The sequence below is a fragment of the Chamaea fasciata genome, unplaced genomic scaffold (assembly GCF_029207755.1).
Source record: "Chamaea fasciata isolate MVZ Bird 193981 ecotype frontalis unplaced genomic scaffold, bChaFas1.0.hap1 SCAF_7, whole genome shotgun sequence".
Taxonomy (NCBI): Eukaryota; Metazoa; Chordata; class Aves; order Passeriformes; family Sylviidae; genus Chamaea; species Chamaea fasciata.
In genome coordinates, this window is record NW_027094092.1 from 4,593,722 (window position 1) to 4,617,037 (window position 23,316).

Below are 23,316 nucleotides of genomic sequence, written 5' to 3' on the forward strand. Positions count from 1 at the left end.
GGATTCCCTTGATATCTCTTGGATGAGACTTGCAAAATGCAGTGTGAGCTTAACAGAAAAAAAAAAAATCCTGAAGCTGCATGGCTTCTGGAGCAGGCAGCATAAATCACTGAGTGCTGGTGCAGTCTGTCTCTAACTCACAAATAGGACCTTTGGATTTAGCACCAGCTACTGTTTGAAAGAAAATCTGTATAGATTTGTGGAGCTTGGATGACACCATGATCAACGTCTAGCGTTACACAGTGGCAACAGTGACACCTTTGCTCTTGTCAGTGTTAGGGAGAATTCCAAGTACGTTACATTTGGGTTTTCTTTTGAAGGGACCTTTTAGGACTCAAAATCCAAGCCTAAAAAAAGGGAAGATTCCTGATAGGTGCAGGTTTGTAAGTCTGCAACTTTCTCTCACTTCTGTTTAAGCTAACAGCAAAACTCATACCTCTTTCAGAGCAGCAAGTTTGACTTCTAAATATTTATTTAGAATCTGAAAGGAAATGGATCCTGCTTTCTTTTCAAATCCCAAATTGTCTCTAAAAAGAGTGGGATTTGGTGGGAAGAAGGAAATCTAATGTTGAGCTCTGGTTTGCAGAGGGATGATGCTGGTGCTGAGAGGGATGCTTTTCAGGCACTAGGCAGGAATCAAATCCATCTTTCTCAAAGCCCTGCTTCAGTCCCACTGAGGAGAACTGACAAAGGTCTGCTGTGCTAGGCCTGGAAGGAGCCTTTGGCTCTGCAAGAAGCCCGTGTTTGAAAGAGAAATTGTAATCTATTGAGAATGTACCTACTCAACAGCATCTTTTTGAGCCCTTCCAACTCCTCTGGTTCTGTAGCTACAGTTTGTCATTACAAACATTGCCATTTGATAAGTCAGATAAAATACCTCATCCGATGACTCTCATCCTGTCATTCCTCTTAGGGAAGTACAAAACAATAGTAATAAATCAGTACCGGTATGGCCAGAGGTATTTTAAGACAGTGGCAATTGGATCAGTTCTTGGACAGTTTAGGAGTGTATTTTCCTGTTGTTTCCGTTTTTAAACCCAGACTTCCAAAATCCTGACAGCCTGGCTCTTTTTCTGTGAGTCACACAAAGAAATCAGTTTTTGATTACAATACGTGCAAGGGCCCAGAGCCCAAAACCTTGGAGTTGTCTTCTGTCCGAGGCTCTGAGACCTGGAATTGAAGGATATGCTGGAGGAGCTCCCTGTGGATGCACAGTTGGAGTAACACTCATCTCTTGGAGACCAGAGTTCACCCGGAGGCAATGCCACAAGACTTTTCTGCTGTACCTGCACATGTTCTGAAATAGATATAGAATCGCAGCACAGGGACTCTTACAACAATGTAACCAGACCAAAATATTTGAGGAAATGGAAATTAAGCAGCTTGCAGACTATGGCAATCTGGTGGCTGGTGGGCTTTAATTTGTTAATTTGCTTTGTTTGGCAGTATTGAACGTGGGTAACTGCGGCGTTCAGACCCGACAAATCCGTGGAAAAGAGCACACTAATGAAAATCCATCAAAAAATAAGGGAATGCTTCAAAGTAACAGGAGTGTGTGCAGGTGGATTCTGGACTGAAGAAATCAAAGCACGGACTGACAGCAGTGTTCTCTTCCCTTACTGTTCATTGGGTCACACTCTTCATTTTGATAGAGACTCCCAGATATGGAGAAGTAATTTACACTTTGTAGAACTCCCATATGTGGGAAATTTTCTTCTTCAGCTTACAGAGGGCTTTATGACAGGCCAAACTTGAAAGAATAGAAAGAAGCCAACAACAGTGAATAAAATAGTATGGTTTAATAGTTTTTGCATATGAAACAGCTGGCTAAAAAAATCATGTGTACTTAAATAAAAGTTTTTTATATCCACAGCTAATGTCTAATCTAATAGGAGTTTGATCTCAAGGCAGGGCAGAATGTGTGCTCTTTTCAATTTTATCAATGTAACTAGAAGGGAAGGCAAGGATTTCAGTGGGATGAATGTGATCCTGCATGTTCTGCACCCTGACCCAACAACATAAAGTATAGCCCTTAGTCTGAAGCTTGGGCAGAAGCTTAAATATACGTTTGTCCAGGCTTATTCTAGATTTGACCTTCTTAAGACTAACAGTTTGTCCTAAATGGGAAAAAAAATCACTGTCAGATTACTGGCTTATCTTGCTTGCGGGTAGAGACACAAGCTGATCTGGAAGAGTTTTGTGTCTGGATTTGTTTTAAAAGCTGAAGTGTTTTGTAGGCTTGGCCCTATACTGGATGTATCACCGGGCTTGTGGAAAGTTGGAACTGAGCCCCTACTTTTTCCTTTGCCTTCTGCATTGCCATATTTGTGGTTTTAATTTTTTTTTCCTTTTCACTTCTCCTTTCCTGAGGTGAGACATCTCAATGGATGGGTCACTGTTGGCAACGAGGTTGGTACAAACAGACCCTCGGCTTCTCTCAGCCTGTCCCAGCTGCTGCCAAAGGCTGTGCTGTGTGCAGGTCTGAACGCACTGCAGGAATCCACAGGAGCCCTCCCCACGGGCACACAAAGGTACCCTGGTTAAATTCTAGTTGAGACTTATAACTGAGTTTATAAACTGGTTTTCTTTGAGAAGGCAGCTTTTTGAGTATGATTGCAGTTTTGAGTTGCAGTAATAACGTCACAAAAGATAGAATTGGGATCAGTAGGTCTGAGGGAGGAAAGAAACACTGAAAGGAGGCTCCTCATCTGCATAGTTTGGGTTAACCGATAGAAAAAAGATTTTTTAACACAAAGGTTTTGAGGTCACCTCATGGGAAAAGATATCAGAACCCACACCTAGATTAGTTTAGAAACCTGCATGAATAACCAGAAAGTTCTCTCAGGATTCCACTTACCATTTTTCTACTAGGCCTCCTATCTGTATATTCCCTAATAGAAAGGAATCGTCTAGATATTTGTTAGCACAGCTTTCTAATTAGGCTTATCGATAATTAATCTGAATAAATCCATGTGCAGAAGCGTCTCATTTACGATTCTTTCAGAACACGATATAGGACATTCAAGAGATGCTTGTGTCTGGTCATTTTCCATTTTGTGGTTTCTGCCATGCATGTGTCGTGGTGAGATTAAAGGTACAGTTTAGTTAAATTTTTGAGTTTTAGAAGCTCATGCTTGGTGTCCACTGCTTGATCTTGACATTTTCTTTTGTACATGAAAATGTTGAGGACCGTAATAAGTATGAGAGATAAAAAATTTAATTTATAATAACACTGTTTCTATGATTTCTGTGTGTTGCATTTTGTTTTGTTTCATTTTGTTGTTTATTTGTGTGGTTTTTTGAGGATTTTTGTGTTTGGTTGGTGGGGGGGGTTTTTTGTTACTTCCCAGTCTTTGCTCAGCTCTCCAAGCACACTGTGATGTGTCAGGAGGAATAACATATAGTTTGCAGTCCATCATCTGCATTCCCTTTGCATTAGGTGTAACACTGGCATGAAAATCAGAGCCCCTGCTCCAATTTTTCCAGCTGTCTCTGTCTCCCTGTGATCTTTTTGTACAAATTTTCTGGCAAGTCTACGAATGTGCACGCTTATATCCCTTTCTTGGGCATACATACGCATTTTTCTATCTCAAAACATGGGTAAAATGAAATAGAATATTTTTTCCAGTAATTTGAGTGTGTTTACTGATGTAGGCAAACATCAGTAAACAAAACATACCTATAATATATAAAAATTACAACACCTTCTTTCTTTGTCCTCTTGCTCTCAGATTTCTATGTAAGTTTGTTTTGTTTTCATTCAAAATGTATGAATAAAGCAGTATCGGGATCTTTCCACTGCCATCTTCAGGCCTTATTTATACTTTTACAGCTTCAGAAATTGTTAACTTTTAGGCAATAAATGTCATCTTACTTCTGAGGTTACATTTGTTTTATCCCCCTCAGTAATATTATTGCTTTAAAACTGTAATATGTTTTCTATTTTGGTATTTTTTCTGTTGCCCCAAGGGACTCGAGCTATAACTAGGATTTGCATTGGCCACGGTGCTGTTCTTACTCTGCACATGGTTATGGGTAGACAGGCAAGAGTGCCAGGGCTGAACATGATATTCTATTGGAACAGCTTGTGCCAAGATTTTTGGCTTGAACAATTTGGAGGAGACATTATGTCACTGTCTCGGTCAAGTGAATTTGAACAGGGAAGTTGTACTGTATTTTGGGCATGTGTTTCAAAAATAACAATTAAAATAATTTCTTGTAGGTTTCCTTAATTTTTGTGTTTGCTCGCCGGTTTCACAGCCTTTGCACTGCATTGCATGTGTCCTGGTGGTATTTCTGTTTCATTCTTTTTCAAGCAGAGTTTGATGACACTGATTTAGCAGTTTCTCACAGTTCACTGCTCCAGTTTTCATCAGATTATACTTGTAGTTATACTAGACACTTTCATCATCAATTTCCATATGCCTCAAAGACATGCAGGGACCAGTTTGCCAACACTGAACTCAAATACCAGACAATAACTGGAATACAGGATTTCTTTTCCCAGGGTGTCTGAAACAAAGAGTGTAAAATCCCTCAGTTCTTAGCAAGTGTTTTCAGCCTGGATGCATTCAAAATCTAGACAATAACTGTTATGGAATATTGATTCTTAAATGCCAAATCAAGGGATAAAAATGATCACTGACCAAAGATGATACTGTAGGATCTTCACCATTCCTTCCCAGAAGCCTATCTTACATCATAGCACTGCCTGTGAATTTAAGGTCTGCTCTTTCTCCACAGAATGGGAGGATTTGTAAGCAACGTGAGCTGTATTTTCTGTACAGCCGAGTTTGATAATGATGATAATTAACACGCAGTAAAGATTTTGGCTTCAGGCTCTTAGATTTATGTGTACCTTCAGATCAGCAGTGTTGCCAGGGACATATAAAGTGACAAGGCTTCTGAGAAAGTCTTTCCCTTCATTTAGGGAATCTTGGTTGCTCAGATTGGAAAGATGTCCTTGTAGGAACATCTGACACCTTTAAAGGCTTTCTGTTATGCTCATCCTACAATTTTCTAAAAGGGCATCACAGTTCTGACCCAAAGGGAACCTGGATTCCGTAAACCAGAACTAGATGCAGATTTGCTGGAGACCATGGTTCTTTATGTCTGTCAAAAGCATAAAGTTAATTATGCAAGGCATGAAGTGGAGCTCTATGTGTTTAGATGTAAAGAGGTTAACTCTGAGTAGCTGTTGACAATAGTCATCATCGTCTTCAGATGAATTTGTTGGTAAATCTGTAGTCTTCAAAAAAACCCAAAAAACTTCAAGATAGCACAGGAGTAATACTCTCCTGCGCTGCCATGTTAAATGCTTGGCTTGCATTGAGAAAAAAGATCTATTTCAGTTTTGCAATTTGCTTTCCATGTGGAATTTTGACTGATTTTGAGAATTTCATATATAACTTTCCATGCAATAGGTACCTTCTCTCAGGAATAGAGAGAAGAACTTTTCTCTGTCTGCAGGAATTTCAGTTTGTGGAGCTTGACATTTGAAAAGTGCACTCAATGTGATAGAAAACCACTTCACTGGATCTTCTGTCTAGAGTCAGGAGGACATGGGTAGAGTTCAAGTGTAGACAGGAGGCCATCTGGTATCCCTGTGACTCCTCAGACTCATGGGGACACAGTTCATGTTACATCCAGGAACAGAAACAGTGTGTGACCACGGTCTGCCATGGGACGAGATAATCTATGTGATGAAGAGGGAAGGGAGTTAAATAAGTTAAAGGTCAAAGAGAGGAGAGGTTTGTAATAGACTCTTCTGTAGTACTAATGCCTGTTTTCTGACAGACCATCAGGTTTTGGAATTGTTTGATACTATGAATTTTGAGTGCCTGAGCTGCAGGTGAATGGAACTGAGGGTTTTTTCGTGCACTGGCTTTGACTCAATGCATTGTAAAGTGATAAAATGATAAAACGATCACTTGGGGAAAAAGGCATCCACCTTCTAAACAGGTAAGTTGTTAAGCAGTACATAGGGTGTTAAAACGCCTCACATTACTCCCACAGTTTTGTATTCCCTGCCACAGCTCATTGACCAGAGTGCGACCCCCAAAACCTTTCCTTGTAGTGTGCCCTGAGCCTCCAGCACCTGGGAGTTCCTGCAGTGATGCCTTTGCAGTAAATGCTCTCTGTCAAACCACACTTGGATCATTACGTACGTACAAAACTGAAGTCACTGCCTTCTCTGTTATGAAGAAATAAATCACCCATGTATCCTTCTTAACTCTGAAAAAAAGAATGTTCAGTGGAATGTTCAGGAAAAAAAAAAAGGAATTATTTCCTTTCCAAGTACCTTGACTATCAGTTACATTGGGAGTTTTTAGAAGGACAAAAAATCCACCTCCAGCTGGGTTTTTTTGCATCACTTTATTTCTACAGAGGGTAAGTAGGAAAATTCCAATCAACTATTTAATTTTATTTCATTTAAAGGGGCAAGGCAGCAGGTAAGTGTTATCCTGTGATAAAGTTCTGGCCCATCAAATATAAAAAGACTGCCCAAAGGGCAATTAGTAATATTTCCTTCAGTAATCTTACCTGATGCTCTATCAGCAGAATAATGACCTGCTCTTCTGTGTCTGCAGATTCTGACAGAAGGCTCAAATTTCACTTCCTTTTGGCAACTGTCATCTTCCTCCAAAAGCTGGTGTGTTTCTATGGAAAGACTGTGGGTTTTTTCCTGAAGATGTAGTGTTTGCTGGAGAATTAAGCAGGTTAGTTTATGGGCCCCTGTTTGAGAGGGGAAAAAGGCAGATTCATAATGGGACAGATTACGAAAATCCAAAGCATGAGGTTTGGGGTTTTTCTCAGCTTTTAGGATTCAATTAACTGCTACTTCCAGTCTGCAGTTTTGTTAAAAAGCTCTATAAGAGCTAAAAGACCCAATTTGCAGAATTAGAATCCTGTTGGTTTGGAATTTTTTTTTTCCTGTTTGTTTTTGTTTAGAAGTGCTTTTCTGTTGTTTCCGTGTTGTTGGCCAGCATGCACACCAAATGCTCTGTGACTTACGGCCTACAAGTGAAAGAAGAGAGCCATGGAGAACTTTAAATCTATCCAACTATATTCAGCAAATTTGCAACGTTGTGGGGCTCAGTGGGGCATGAAGCCTAAACTAATGCAGTTTTCTTCTGTTGTCTTCTGTTCCCACAGTTAGGGAAGAATTTCTGCTTTAACGAGGGGAACGAGCCTGTTAAGATACAGTTTTTGGCAGAACAGCACTGGTCTGTGCTGCAATGTGGTGAATCCAGTGACTTTGGGTGAAGATTGCTACCAGTGGCTGTCCACTTCCTAACTTTCTTAAAATGTTAGGAAATTAAAATATGCGTTGTCTAGTACTGTACCAGCATGTCCCAGTCTCTGCAGGCCGAAACTGAATTGTCGGCAGTGCAAATGAGAACCCTTGGTGCTCTGGTCTTAAAATGGCTCAAAAATCCAGGAAATTGAAACAACCAACCCAAACCCCTCTGGTACTGTGTCCAAAGGAAAAGGCAGTGAAAAACACTGGCCTAACTCTTTCAGGAGGTGTAGCACACGCTGTGTGCTGCTGCACTGCAGGCTGTATTGTGCCAGCACAAGCATTCATGACACTGCTGTGGCCTAGACTGGGGAGCTGGTCTGCCTCAAAACCCTCTCTGCCCCTTTGGAAGGAGTCTTTTTAAACACTGAATTTGTTCTTCATGTGTGGTTTGCATGTGCTTGAAAGGGTTTTTTTTTTTTTGTTTTGGTTTGGTTTGAATTCCTTTCTGTGTAAAAGATCTCTCAAAAAAATCTGATTATTTAAGGAATGAGTGCTCAGAGGTGGACTTTAAATTATACTTTCTTGTGCTGCTTTACAGATACTTAAGAAAAATTTTTCCTGAAGTAAAGAGGAAAATTAGGTAGGTGTCTGTGGTTCATGGTGTCTGAACTATCCTGTGTATGTCTCATAAGTTGTTAGCTCTGTCCTGTGCTTGGCAGAAACTGGAGGCAGTCTTAGCTATGAAATATATTAAAAATGACATAATAGATTGTGAAGAATGTGTGTGCTTTCCTGGATACTGTAGTGTTTTATAATTTTTAACATGCATCTCCTGAATCTGTACATTTGACGATAACTCATTTTGGATTTGTACAAGTGAAAAAACAAAATCCAGTGCCAATTCTGAATGTGACTAAAGTTTCATATATAACATATCCTGTCACTATCATTAATAGGAAATTCACTGTTTTGAATTTTACCCAGCTGGAAAAATCAGTCCTGTGACATTCAAAATAAACATCTCATTTACTTTTTAGGTTTCCGAATTTATCTCTGAAATCCTCTTGTCAAGTGTGTGTCAGTAAATAAATGTTCCAGCCATAAGATAGAAATTTTATTTTTGTGTACTTGTATATCAATGCTGCTTTTGTGAATTAGAGAAGAAAGACAACAGAATTCAACTCTTTTCCTCAGAAAATCCTTTAATCAGTTTAAGTAAAATATTTTGTCCTTCTTTTTAGCAACTCTGGGGCCAGCACTTTTCTAAGGTGAGTGAGTTCCTCTTTAGAAAGCATACTGAAAACAAGTAGTTTGTAAAAGGGAAAAGTTCTGCTGTGTGCCCTTAACAGAAAATGTTCCAGAGTTTGTCAAGTCATAAATTAACAAAAATGCTCCTGATGACTGTATTACAGCTTGCTGTTGTTGCTGAGCATGTAGTATTGTATAAAAAGATGTGACCTTAGAGGCAGGTCCCATTCTGAATTCATATGAGCAAACCCCAAGTACCACGGCCTTTGAGGCCACGGGGCTCGCTGTATATAAGGACAGTGAGGCAGGTGAATGCTCATTTCAGTACCAGGGCTCTGAGACACCAGGGAAATGTCTGATCTCTCACCAAGTACCAGAGAGAAGGTCTGTGAGCTTTCTAATTCCCAGTCCAATCCCCTACCCAGTCTTCTACTCTCTTCTTTCCTCTGTGCTAGGAGCTCCTTTTTTGTAGTGCCAGGGTCTCCAGATGTATAAAAAAACAACTACAGGAGAAGTCCTTCTGCTGTGACTGTGGAGAAGGGATGCAGCAGGTTCGGGGTCAAACCTGCTCCCCGTCACCTCCCCCTCCCTGTTCCTGTACTGAAGCTGGTCCTGGTACCGGGGAAGCTAACCTGTTCTCTTTCTGCCCTCACTTGCTCGTCTCACTCCCTGCCTAATTCCAGGAGGAGAATTGGTGCAGTTGTGAAGTGGATTGGATGAGGACACTGAGCCACACCAAACCAGAACATTTTTCCCTGGTGCTAAATGGATTGGTTTCCCAGGTGGGGTTCCCTGTTCTCACCTGAGGGTGAGTGCAGGGACACATGGTGGGGGGGAGTGGGCTGGATGCTGGATTGCTGGTTTTACAGTTGTGTCAGAGTAAGTCAGATAAAAATATTTGTGCAACTACAGCCTCAGACTCTGTTCCAGGAAAAAGTTTCCCTGGAAATGTTGCTTTGATTTGGGTAGGAGGACGACTCATGTGTGGGCCATTTTGTCTGAAACAGGAATTTTCCTTTGGTGGTTCACAGTGCTCACTTCTATCAAAGTGGTAATGACAACAGTAAAACAATCAGATTGAAAGGGTCTGAAATTTGGGAAAAAAAGTCTTACGCCATTTAGTCTTTTTCAGGTTAATTTTTCTTAGTTTGCCGTGTTTCTAAACAGGACAATCCATCCCAGTGGATTTCTGCTTGGCAATACAGAGGACCCTTCTCATGGCTTTCAGTAACAAAGAAAAACCTCCCTACTTGCCATGCATATCTGAAGGTTGGCTAGAGTCAAAATTACTTATTTAATATGTATAGGTCGCTCGCTTACTATTAGAGGCCTGCTATTTATTTTCTGTCCTCTCGACTGTTCAGAAATATTTGGTTCTTTCGTCCTTTTGTTCTTTCTCCTGGTTGTAATGTATTTTTGGAAGTCTACCCTTTCCATTTGCTGTCTTGAAAGTAAAAGAACAAACCCGTCTAATCTTTACTTTGTTACCGTTGAGGCAGTTGACACGATTGCTGTGGTTTTGGCGGTGGTGGGAGGAGGGAAGAAAAAAGGGGGGGGGGGAGTAGACAACAGCCACATTCCTGATTCTTTTTTTCCGTAGAAAAGCCCCAGTTACCCTAAGACAATGTTCGGCCTCAAAGGCGAACCCTGGTGTTTCTGGTCGCCGAGGTGAGCGTACCTACAAAGGACCAGGGCACCGCATTAACACCCAGTGACGAAAGGTGCGGCGGAAGATGCGAAAACCTGTTTCGAGCATTTGGGGGGGGGTTTTAATTGTTGCTGTTATTACTTATTTATTTTGTCATCTCTGTGGGCAGCGGACGAGCCGATGGGCGATGCGTGGTGCGGGGCCGGCCGCGACTGGGCGAGCGAGCCGGGCGCTGCCCCTTGGCGGGGAGCGGGTCCCGGTGGGCTCCGGCTCTGCCCTGCCGCTGCCCGGCCGTGGCCGCCGGCACCCGCCGTGACCCTGGCAGAGCCGCGCTCCAGCCGCCTCGGCGTGGGGAGGCTGTGCCGCACTTGGGAAATGCAGCAGCGATCGCTCCCTCCCTCCCTCCCTGCCCGGGGGGGTGAAGTGCGAGGCAGCGGGAGGAGCCGTGCGCGTGTGTGTGTGTGTGTGTGTGTTGTGTGTGCGAGCAGCGCCGTGGCCGCCGTGTTTCCTGGTGCCTGCTCCCTGACCCCAGTGGCAGCCCCGATCACTGCACCGCGCCCGCCCTCGCCGCCGCCCCGCAGCCGCTCCCGGAGCCGGAGCCGGACCCAGGGCCGCCGCCGCCGCCGGGCGCCGCCGCGGGGTCGGGCGCAGGCTCTGCCCCGGCCGCGCCCCCCGCAGCCCCATGGAGCGGCCCCGCTGCCCGCGCTGAAGGCATCCCCGACCCGCCCGCAGCGGCAGCCGGCGGAGGGAAGGTGAGCGGCCCCGGGCCGGTGTCGGGAGCAGGGGGGCACGGCGGGGGCAGCGGCGCACAAAGCGGCGGGTTAGAGGTGCCGTGTCATGGGCGAGAGCGGGGAGGTGGGGGGGGGGGGGGGGAGGCGGGCAGGAGCTCCGGCGGCGGCGCCGGGTCCAGCCTCCCGCAAACAATAATGAGGATAAACCCGGCCGCCCGCGCTCCCGCCGCCCCCGGCGCGACCGCCCGAGCCCGCCGGGTCGGGTCGGGTCGGGTCGTGTCGGTGCGGCGGCAGCGGCGCTTCCCCGCAGCCGAGGCGGCGATGTCGGCGGCGCTGAGCGAGGCTGCCCTGCCCTGCTCCCCAGGCCGTGCCCCCGCTGCCCTCCGCCGCTGCCCGGCCGGGCGCAGGGACGGCCGGGGGCTGGCGGCGCCGGGGCCGGCCCGGGGGCGGGGGCGGTGTGCGGGGCCGGCGCGGGGTCGGGGCGGGGGGCGCGGCGGCGGGGCCGGGAGGGTAGGCCGGGGAGCATTGTGCTGGCTGGGGCCAGCGGGCGGGCGGCAGCCGGCGGGCGCAGCGCCGAGCAGCCCGGCGGGCGCGGGGACGGGGCTGCCAGCGCGGAGGGAGCCGGGGATGGGGGCGAGGGGGGGGACATGCCGCAAAAGTAAGGAGGGAAAGGCGGGTTGGTTCGGCGTTCCCCGGCGGAGTTGCCCCTCTCCCTTTCGCTGGCAGAGAAGCCGCTCCGGAACCCAGATCCCGGAGGCCTCAGACACTCGGAACCTCTGGAGGGGTTAGGGGCGCGGTGCGGGGTCGGCACCGCCGGAATAAAAAGCAGCGGGCATCACCCGCCCGGCCCCGCCGCGCTCGCCCGCGGCTGCTGTGGAGTTCATGGCATCCCTCCCCCGAGCATCCTCCCCCCACCCCCCCACGACCATTCCGGTCCGTGACAACTGCGGGGACGTGGGCGATGTGAACTTTGTGCGGCGCGGCACGTAGGGCGCAGACAGGGCAGAAATGCCCCCCGGTGCCGCGGGGCGGGGGCAGGGCAGGGGGCGCGGGGCGGGGGCTGCGGCACACGCCGGGACGGGGCCGCGCCGGAGCCATTGGCCACCCGGAGCCATCAATCACCGGAGGGCGAGCCCGGCGCCCCGCGGGGCCGCGGCCGGGGCGGCCCGGGAGCCGGCGGCGGGCGGAGGTGGGGAGCGGCCGGAGCCCAGGTACCGGGGGTCGGCGGCGGGGAAACGGGGCGGGGGCGTGTCGGGGTCCGGCCCCCCCCGCTGCCTCCGCCGGTCGCGATGGGTAGCCGGAGCCCGGAGTTGTCCGCAAACTGCAGCGCAGCATCTCGGGGAGCGTGGGGCCGCTGCCGGATCCCCGCGGGGCCGGGGAGCGCACCGTGAGTGCCGGGGGCTCCGGGGGCCGAGGCGCGGCCCCGGGCGGGTGCGGCGTGCCGTGCCGGAGTAACAGCGCCGGGATAGTGGATGTATCAACAGAAGGTGTTGACACGGGGTTAACCCTTCCCAGCTCCTGCCTTTCAGCATTTTCTGCTACAGCCCGAGCCCAGCTAGAGGCAAATTTTTGAAATTCAGATGAGGAAGGCGTAAATATTTTATTTGGGGAAATGGGTTTTTCGCGTGCCATCGTGTGCATGTACATAGGCAGAGCTCGTGTGAGCGGCTCTCCGTGCCATGTACCGTTCCACTGAAAATGACTTACCTGTGCAGATTTCGTGGCAGTTTTTTGGCAGGGCGGCGGTGTACGGGTTTACAATTAGCTGCACCCAAGTTTGGGTCAGCCCTGTTCCGAAAAAGTGCCGGTTTATACCTGTAACACTGAGCAGATGTGTACAATGGCACATCTCCTGTCTTGCTGCCGCTACAGATACACGCTGGAAAAGGGTAACAGCCTGTATCTGGGAGAACGCAACATGCTGAAAAAAAATCATCATGTAGGTTTTTAATATAGTCATTCTTACTTAAAACTGCCTCGAAAGGCGTGGAAGATATTACACGTTGTGTTACTTGATAGATGGGGAAATCCAACTTTTTTTTTTTTTTGTACTCATCTCCTGTGTGTAACCTTCAAGTAGTACTCATAGTTGGAGGAAGAAGAATGGTAGCGATTCGAAGAAGCCTTTTTTAATTTCTTTTTTTTTTTTTTTTTTTTTAAATCTTGGGCCTAAGATACATTTGTTTTAAAGTTTTGAAGTGTTCAGTTTCTTTCTTCTGTTTTCTTCAGAGACGTTCACAGTAAAGAAGGTAATAATTAGATACTTCTGATAGTTGAGCTGTAGTACTCTATGGAGTGTGGAATGGAAATTAAGAGAATTGACACAGAAGCCAGCTTCAAATTATACATTTTTTTTTTTATCCCCAGTCTGGCATTTGTTGTTGAATTTCATTTTAAAAGGATGCTTTGTTCAGCTTTGTCTCAATTTAAGCAGAGATTTATTTTTAAGATTAAAGATTAGAACAATGGGAAGCAATTGCAGCTTATACACTTATAATCTTACTGAGAGTCAACTTAAAAGTATTTAATACAGCTATTTAAGTGTCCTCTTGTCATTTGTTTTATGCCAGTTAGTTGTAATTTCTTTCTGTAACATGGACTGTTACAAACATTGTAAAAAATGCCTATTATCTTTATGTATAATTCATTCTCATGAACAAATTAGATTTTTCCTCCATGAGTGAACTATAATATGAAATTTAATGTTCTGACCTTTCTTATGCTGGGTTGCTGAAAACAGTATCATTTAGCTTTCCTGAAAGCCCAAGCATAATTTTTGTTGTTGGTTTAATGTATTGTTTATATTGTTGCTTTTAATTGCGGAAAAAAAAATTACATCACACATGTAATTTTCACACTACTTCTTAATATATGCAGGCTCTAAAGTTCTTACAGTGTAAAAGAAAAACTATTTTTTTTTTCTCTGAGAGCTCTGATGGCCAGCATTCTCGTTAATGGCAGTCATTTTTCTGGCAGGAAGATGTTTTCATTTGTATTTACTTTTCAGTACAGGGCAATTATGCTGCTCTGCGTTGTGCACTCTTCGTGGTTTCTATCTCAAAAGAGCTGCAGTGCTTGGAACAGGACTGCGGTTTGAAGCAGGTGTTGTGTTTTACTGTTATGCAAAATAACACTAAAATATAATTGTAAAGGAAATTCAGGAAACAGCTGCAAACTTGGCATAGTAACCACTACATTATGTGAGCAGTTGTTGCAGCATCTTACATCGCATCTAGCACAGCAAAGATTTGTTTCAGCAAAGCTCACCATTGCTTATTTTTGCTGCTGAAACCTTGTTCTCGCAAGAGAGGTCCACTAGGTCTCACAGGGGAAGACCAGACCATAACCACAGTTAAAATGCTGTACCATCTCTAGTGTCAGCTTTTCAATTGGTGCTTTATGTTTTAGTTCCCTTTTTTTTTTTTAATATACTTTTTTTCCTTCCAATGCTAAAGAAGAAGAAGGATAGAATCCAGTTACTGGAATGAAGGTTGCAGAATGTCTTAACCCAACTAACATATGGAAGCCTACATAGGCCTGAGGTGGTAAAATAGTAAAATAAATGGCCTATAGCAGGCCATCTGCCATTTGCAGAGCGTTTTCATCATGCTTCATGCCAAACTGGAAATTAGTCTTTGTATTAAAAATATATTTTGAATGCAAATCAAAGACTTCAAATGCTTAGTGTTACACATGGCAAACACATTTCTATCTGGGAGCTAGAGAAGTCCAGGAAAATTGCGCTGGAAAAATATTGCTTAGTTTGATGCTCAAGGCTCAGGTCATTCTCTTCTCTTTCCTATCTCTTTGTCTTCCCTGTAAGGTGCTGATTTACTTTTGTAAAATGCACTCCAGATATGAGAAGTCCACTCTTGCAATGTGGCAGCGAAGGGGAGGAATATCAATGGGTTTCGAGTGTCGTGGTCTCATCTAAGTTCTTTGCAGCTAGCGCAGCATGTCCCAGCTGAGGATCTGCCTCATAAACGGGGCTTTTAAAGAGTTGCTCATCTTGAAAGTACTCTTCGAACATCAGCTGATCAATTTGCGCAGAGTCCCTCTGAAAGAAAGGCAGCTGAGGTACCCTCAGTTTATCGACTGAAGAAATCGAAGCTTAGATTTTTGCGCAAGGAACTCAGCGGAGCGTGTTTGGGAGGTCTCTGACTCTTGGGTTGTGCTAATATTACGGTACACATCCAGTCCTAATGCAGAATATGTTTAAGAGCACTCTGAAGAAGTGAAAGATAGGGGATGCATAGAGAGCCTATTTCTTTCACCTTATGCGGAAATATTTATGCGTAAAATTGCGCTAAAGTCTGATAAATCATTACTGTCTGGTAACAGTGAATCCAAACCAGTTTCAGTGCTAGTGAGCTATAATATGGGTATTTTGTTAACATTGCCTAGATACTCGCCTTTCTCTGGACACATAAACACCTTCATTCAAAGGCATTTGGGCGTCCCTTTGGCTATACAATTGTAACCTGTTCTTTACATCAGTTTCTTGTAAGTTTCTCAGTTGTTAGTGTTCTAAAGCCACAGCAGCACCTTGAAAACAAGCGTGCGTATTTGTGGAAAGTCATTTGTCCTTCAGCAAGCTGGGTCCGCTTGTGAGTTTTTGCGGTTGCAATTAATACAAGATGTTATTTAAAATAAAGGATATGAAATGGGGAGTGTTTAGCTGGAGCTTTCAACACAGGTATTTTATTCCCCCTCCCCCCATCCCCTGAAGATAGAGCCTTACTTTAAGCATTCATCCTTTGGATGTGTCTAATGATGATGGAGTTGGATGATGAGGTAATTAAAAAAAAAAAAAAAGTGAATAGTAATGCGTCGAGAGGGGTGATTGGTACATCAAGAATATAGAAAAAGATCTCGAATCTCGAATCTGAATGGAATGAATGGAAATCAGGAGAGCGTAGAGTAGTAGGTCTGTGTGTGCTTACGTCCCATGGCTTATAGCAGCGTGTGCTGTGCTTCTCTCCTGGCAGAGGTCACGGAGTTGATGCGGAGCTGCTGGGAATTAGGAGCTGCCCGGACCACAATGCCCTACCCTGCCCCTGGCCTTGGGAAGTTGTGAGCTGCTCATGTCCATAAGGAGGAAGGATGGCTCATGGAATTCCTTCACAAGGCAAAGTTACCATAACGGTGGATGAGTACAGCTCCAACCCAACGCAGGCGTTTACACACTACAACATCAATCAGAGCCGGTTCCAGCCTCCACACGTGCATATGTGAGTATTGCCGACCTGCGTGCCTGCTGCGTGCCTGCCGTGTGCCTGCCTGTGCCTGAGACCCACGACTGCTGCTCCAGGAGTGCGTTGAAAACTGGGAAATTTGTTTAGTTAGTCGCGGGAGCTGAAAAGGCAGAATGGTTTTCGGGTTTCTCCGCCGGTGTGTCTCAGGGCTGGGAGGCCGAGCTCCATCCTCTCCTGGAGGTGGCTGTGCCCCAAGGCTCCGCGCCACCACCTCGGTGGAGCTCGCCCCATGTTCTCAAGCTTGTCACTTGACTGATCTCGCTTTAACTCGCCTGAGGGACCCATTGCTTTAAGATTTAAGCTCCCTTCCCCCAGCGCTTACACTCAGCTGCGAAATAGGTCTAATTGGGACTAATTGTCCCCCCGATCAGTGAATCCTTTGTCCTCCTGGTTGCGAGTGGAATGTGGAATGCGGCACACGTTCCACTCGCAACCTGCCGCACAAAGGAGTCGGGGGGCTGCCCCGTAGTTCCTCCCAAGAACTGCAAATGCTCTCCTTCTAAACAACAGCCCTGGCCCCGAATCAACGAAACCATGGGAAGTGGGGAGCTGGAGGTTTCTTCCCTCACCTCGTTATTCCTGGGTATTGTGGCACCCAGGGTCGGCACCTAGGTACAATGGGCTGCTTGCTTAGCAAAGAGCTAAGTACCGGTTTCAACTCTGAATTTCCTTCCCATTGTTTAGTGGGGTTTGATCTTTATCTGTTATTTATGTGAAGGTTCTTTTTCTCCTGGCATTAATAGACTGAAAAGCACGTGAAACTAAAACAAAGCCGACATCTCTTGACATCCTGCGAGCCATTGTTAGGCAGGATTTTGAACCATGTCACACTATTGAATTTGATAAGGATTTTGCATAATAAGGGGGGAAAGTTGTATGGTACTTCATTGCATTTTTGTTATGTAGAAGCCTGCCGGAAGAGTCACAATGTAGGAGTTCAGCACCTTCTAATAGGATTTCGTGTGGTTACAATGTTCCTAAAAGGCAACTTTAGGAAGGATGCTGAAGAGTGTCTGTCGTGCATTCACTTTTCAAGGTGAAAAAACTGCCCATTAATTACGTTGGATTTATTACTACCACGATGATGTAACTTTGATTTTAGAAACATTTCCATGCCTTGATTCACTTTTCAGACCTTTCATCAGCAAGTTTCTGTTGCGTGTTTTGCACTCCAGGCTGCGCTTCTGACATTAAGTATAAATCTTTTTGAGAGAATGAATTCAAAGTAAACAAAAGAAAATCAGAAAGCAGTTTTAAAGAGCCCCTTCCTATTGACATTGACTTCAGTGGGAGCTGAATTTAGCACTAAGTGCGGTATTCCACGCTGTAAAAATTGTTCATGCTTTGTTTAGAAATCTCACAAGCAGACGGGCACTCCTCTAAGGGATAGTGTATCTCTTAAATGATACTAACTTGATGGGTTTCTTGAAAGATAGTTGCTTGGAGAAACTGAGTAGTTGAAATAAAACATGAAACTTCAAAGTACGATACAGTGACAGTATTTTAAATAATTTTTAACTTAAATACTGCAACTTTCCTAAAATCAGAAATTTGGTTTCAGCAGAGGGTATGGCACATGAAAGGCAGATCAAAATTTCAAAAAATTGGAAATAGTCTCAGATTCGCAGTGGAAGCAGAGGGAGCAATGTTCAAGTGCAGGAGGTGAGTTCAGGTATAGGTCTGGATAGCAGATGACAGATTTTAGAAAACCTGTTGAGAAAGAGAAGACGGGATCCTACCAGGTGGGCAGAGGAAAGCAAAAGAAGTGAAGATATGAGTGTGCTGAGGGGTTGTGTGATGTAAGAACAGTAGAATTGTTTCTGGGGAGGGGAGACTGGATTATGTGGTAGCTTCAGATGGAGTCTTTATTTGTCTTCTTAATGTATCGTAATGGAAGTTTTGTGTGTTTGTCTGAAAGAGGTTGTCATCAAGTGAGAAATCATAAAAGAAGATTGGTAAAAGCAGTATTAACAGAGAAACCATGATCTTTTTACCCTGTTATATCTCTGTTAGTGCCACATTGCTGCAGCCGCCAGGACTGATTTGATTTGGTTTTACCGTCTGCTTTTCTTTGTTGCTGTCTTTTAAAGTAATGCATGTGTGTGGTTTGTTCGTTTCCTTTTTGTTTGTTTTGGTTGTTTGTTTGTTTGTATTTTCCTAAGAGGGAGTTTGAAGAGGCTTTATTCTCTAGTGAGAAATTTATTTCAAAAATCACGGGATGAAGAGAAATCAGTAAAGCAACGTGGGAACCGAGTTTTGTGACATGTATGTGAATAGCAGGGCAATCTATTGCTGCATGCCATAATTCAGTAGCTGGGTGCAGCTTAAGGGCAGGGTTCTTTGCTAAAGGGAGTATTGTTTTTAGAAAGAATTTCTTTATGGATGTGCATCTTGGTGTGCAAAGGTAAGAACTGGTTTCTTGGCCTACACTGGGCCGTGTAGAAGGTCCCGTATCCTTCGGGCCTAACTCTGGTTTCACAGAGGATAATGGAGAGTCCATGGAATATCACCAGCATAAGTCTGGTCAGTAAGGCACTACTGGCAGTACTTAGCCTGTTCACGTCTTGGGCTTTTTATTTTGTGCCTTTCACGTAGCTCAATCATCTGGGATAGAGTTCTCTTATCTTTATATGTATTATTATAACAGCACTCCTCAGTCGGTTTGTTTAAGCATACTGTCAGGTAAACGACAGTGTATTTCTTGCAGCTCCCTTTGCTTGGGCTGGCAGCAACAGCAGTTTTGTCAGTATAACTTTTGAATCAGTTTGTCCAGCCGTTTTATTTTATTTTATTTCATTTCATTTCATTTCTCTACTAATTAATGTTTGAACAGGTATTCTAAAGGCAATTTTTGCCACCCAGTTGTTTTGCATGAAGGGATGTCATTTTAAATATTATTTTGTTATCTTGAAGCGATGCTCCCACCCACAGGTTTCACTTGATTTCTGACTGTTGTAAAATGTTTGTATTTGAATGCTTTGTCCAATTAATGTTGACTTTCAGTTAGTTTTAATTAACTGCATCATCTTAGTTCCCTGCTTTCAAGGACAGCTGCAAAATAATAAATAACAACTATAATATGCTTCCCAGTGCTTCCCGTTGATTATTATTCTTTTGAAAGTTTTCCTTCTTTCAGTTTTTTTTTTTTTTTTTTTTTTTTGGTCAAGAATTGTGTCTTAAAGAGGGAAGTGCTTCTTGCTCCTTAGGTGTGTAAGTGTGTGTTTGAGGGTTTGTTTGTTTGTGTTAAAAACCAAACCAGCTTTTAAGCCTGTTTAGACTTTTGAAATATTCTGTATGAGGCTGCTAGCAGTGGTACCAACAATACCAGTGAGCAGCGGTAGGATGCAGCCTGAGGACAAATGTAAATGAAAAACTACTTCCTTAGGTTTTAACCAGACAGAAAAATCTTCATCTTTAGGTGCAACACCCCATTTACTTGCAGGGGAGAGAAAAAAAGAGAAGAGTGAAATAAACCTTGTGTATCTGTTCTGGAAAATGCCCCTTTGGACAGGCCTGTCTGGTGAGGATGAGGGATTTGTGAAGATAAAATAGCTGTAGCCCGAGCTGCTGCAGTCTCAACCTTTTAGAGGAGTTCTTTAGGTTTCCTCTGGTCTCACCAGCATGGCTTGGCAGCTTCTTTTTAGGGTAGTTTGAATGCATGTTAACACTTTGTTATGGATTAAATCCAATAGTGGGGGAGTAAGAAAGATAAAGGTTTCTGTGCCAGAGCAAAAGTCCTCTAAATAAGTTTATTCATACCTGGAGATACATTTTTCAATCTGTAACTACAAAATTTTACTGCCTTTTCTGTACTAGAGCAATCTCCCATGTGAATATTCTGATTTTCAAACAAAGAGTGTAAGCAGAATTTTATATTGGTAGAGATATATGTGTGGTTAAATAAAGTACGTAAATGTCTGTGAGTAAATGTGTATATATAATAGTAATAATAATAAACCACAGCTGTTTGATAATAGAAGAAAAAACTTTCAGCTGTGATGAAACCTTATGTTGTTAGGACCCAGAGATCTTATTAGACTACTAACCTTGACAGAGAGGATTTTTTTTTTTCCCTTGGTGAAACCATCCTGCATTTAATGGGCTTTATAAACTCCCGCTGAGATTAGTGGGAAATCATGCATTTGATTTGCAGTATTCTTGATTTTTTGTTTCATGTAAGGTGTGTGATATTTAGCAGGAGGGGAAAAGAGTTGGCATTAGGAAAATATGAACTCATTTGACATTTACAGAAAAGTGGAGCTGGTACATGTAATATTATTGGTTGAGGGAATAAGAGATTCAGTCTTACACCAGTCAGCTGTACCTCGTGTGACTGGGCAGGCTGTTTCAGCTGGTACTGATGTGACAGAGTTGTTGTGGTTTTACTGGAAATTGTTGCTCTGGCCATTAATAACACTCCTTTTTTTTTTTTTTTTTTCTTTTTTTTTTTTTTTTTTCAAAAACATACACAGCTTATGACCATAAAGGTTTCTTTACTTATTTTTCCAGATAAATAAACAAGCGAATCAGTACTCTCTGAAACAATCAAGTGACATTTTAAGCTGTGAAAACAGGAGCACTTTGAATGAGCGCACTTAGTGTTACTTTCAAACACGGGGCTTTTTTCCTGGGCTCGTGGCTCACAATCAGCTCACCCTGGTGCAGCTTTAGTCACCTTTCCCTGGCTGCTCCCTCCCTGACGTGCAGCAGTTCCCAGCCCAGTGTGTGTGAAAGAAAACGAACCTGGTTTTCTTTTAGCCCAGAGCAGGAGCCTTTGAGCAGCTGCCCCGAGGCTGCTGAGCTCTCCCTGCAGTGCCTGCCTTCCCCGAGGATTCCCTGAACACAGGGAGGGACACAGTGGAGGCGAGAGCCCTTCAGCTGTCCCAAAATAAAATCTCCCGCTGCAGAAGAGGGCCAGGAACTGATTGTGTTTTGTGGTCCTCCTGCCACAGAACAGTGGAAGCCATGTGGCAAAGATGGCAATTTTAATTGTCATTAAGAAAACTCTTACTGCTGCCTGTGCGTGTCTGTGTATGCGTGAGTGAGGATCTCTACCATCTTGCTGATTTTACACTGTTCAAAGTTACTTGCGCAAAAACGTAAGCAACACGAAAGTTCTAACTTCAATTTTATGTGTAAAATGAAATCAGCTTTTTAAAGAAGCGACACTTATTTGGGATGCTGGAGTGTGGACCGTCCTAAAAGTGTTCATACAGTGGTGATGTAAGGCTAGGGAATTACAGTTTTGTAGTTAAAATTCAAATTTGGGCCCCTTGTATTGTGTTTATACAGTGCAGTCATCATATGCTATGCACTCTTGAAAAATTGATTAATTTTCTGACCTTTCTTTTTGTCATTGTAAAAAGGAATAATACCAACCTATCTTTAAAAAAATGGCCTAACATCCCTGGAAGGCCAATGCTGTAAAAGTGCCATTATTATTATTATTATTATAAATGTAGGACAGGTTTAAAAGAATTTTTTTTTTTCACCATTGCCCTATTATTACTGTCTTTCCACATTGCCCTGCCCTAAGACAGGAGCCAGGACTGGTTTCAATTGGTGAGAAACCCTTTCCCTCTTGTGCTAGTGGCGGACCAGGCTGCCAGAGCAGTCTCTGTGCCTATCAAAATCAATCCATCAGTCCCTCAGTGTGAGGCATCAGCCTTCTGCAGCTCCCACGTGCTGTCTGAATGAGAAAAGCTGTGCCTGGGGGTTACTCACAGGGCTCCAAGGGGGAAGATCCCTGCTACAGGGAAAGGCTTCAGTGCTGAACCTGCTGCTCCCCAGCTGCTCCTTCCTGCCCCTGTGCCCTGTGCCGCCTCCCCAGGAGTGCTGGCAGAGCCTTGGGGAGGCTTCTGGGTGGACTGGGACTCTGAAACAGTTCAGGTTAGAAATGTCCACGTAGTGGGCTGGGGTTTTTGCTTTGCTTGGACGGGTGGGTGGTTTTTTTGTTTGTTTGTTTTTGTTTCTTGTTGTTGTTGTTTTGGTTTTTTTTTTCCCCAAGGAGCTACTTCCAGTGGTCTCTCTCTCCGGGTAGCCTCACCAGTAGAGGGTCACAGGGGCAGCCAGCACAGGGAGCTGGCACTACTGTGCTTATGGATCCAGCAGTGGGCAGGGATAGAAGGAAGGGGATATTTGTACACCTTTTGAACAGAAATAAGACAGATGAAGATTTTCATTGATGAAAATGTGTTGTTAAAACACCTTGTAGAGTCACTCTGGCTGCTGTTGGTGAACCCTGAGAGGGAGAAAAAAAAAAGGTTTTTTGTGTTCATGTGTGGTGTTGTTCTTTTATGCTGTATTAATCATGCAGAGAAGCCGTCAGGTAACAAACTCTTTATCTGTAAGGCCCCATCTCAGTAGCTGAGGACTATAAAAGGAAATTTTCATTACATAATCTGACTCTATGCTGTAGTGTTAACTGTAGGGTTCATTTAGTGGCCAGTCAGTCATACTGGGACACAGCTGACTTGCACTTCCATGTTTATGTACAACACACAAATGTGTTCTTATCTTTTGGGAGACGTGTGATGGGATCTGACCAGGAATGCTTTCGGCAGCAGTGGCTCCTGCCACAGCACCTTGTGCTGGAGGGAGGCTGCTCACCAAGGAAGCTCTTTGCTGTGAAGTAGTTTGACAAAAAAGATGGATATATGTCACAATCAGGATGTTGTACTGCCACTGGAAACCTGTTAATTTCTTTTTTTTTTTAAATATCAGGGCGGTAGGGATATTGTTGTGGAAGCAGCAGATTCTTGCTTTTATTTAGTGCTTGAAGGGTGACTTACAATCTGTCCTGTGAAACAACTTCTAGAGCGTAGATTTGCAAATAGAGTTAATAACTAAATTTGCAGGCCCCGCACTTCAAATCCCGCTGGTGAATTTTTGGCTCCTAGTGGCAGGATGAGGCTGGTCTTCCCCAGCAGCAGTGATGAGGGAGCCTGTTCCCTTCACCTGTGACACATGGCTCTTCCAAGGAAAGTGCTGCAGCTACCTATCACACATTCTACTCTTTTCTTTTACAAACCCTTGCTGGAATTTTTTGTTGGACAGATAAGCAAAAGGAAAGCCCTGTCAACAATGTGAGTTTAAATGTCTATGTTATATGTTAAATTGATATAAGCAGCTTGCTTACGTTTGATGCAAGACTATTTCAGAAGTGATCGAGTGTTGGTCATGGACATTGAT

The 23,316-nt window shown here is 44.3% G+C and overlaps 1 protein-coding gene across 2 annotated transcripts in view; it reads left to right on the forward strand.

The window, feature by feature from the left end:
• The first annotated feature begins 10,682 nt into the window (after nt 1–10,682).
• The window catches only part of MPPED2 (metallophosphoesterase domain containing 2), a 102,773-nt gene continuing 90,139 nt past the window's right edge, over nt 10,683–23,316 (forward strand). The window contains exons 1-2 of one of the 2 annotated variants that reach the window (XM_066187270.1): nt 10,683–10,891; nt 15,859–16,101. In XM_066187270.1, coding sequence (XP_066043367.1) covers nt 15,974–16,101 — 128 coding nt within the window. In that variant the 5' untranslated portion in view covers nt 10,683–10,891; nt 15,859–15,973. Of the gene's footprint in view, nt 10,892–13,916; nt 13,973–15,858; nt 16,102–23,316 lie in introns of those variants that run through there. The other variant, XM_066187271.1, reaches the window with a different exon arrangement.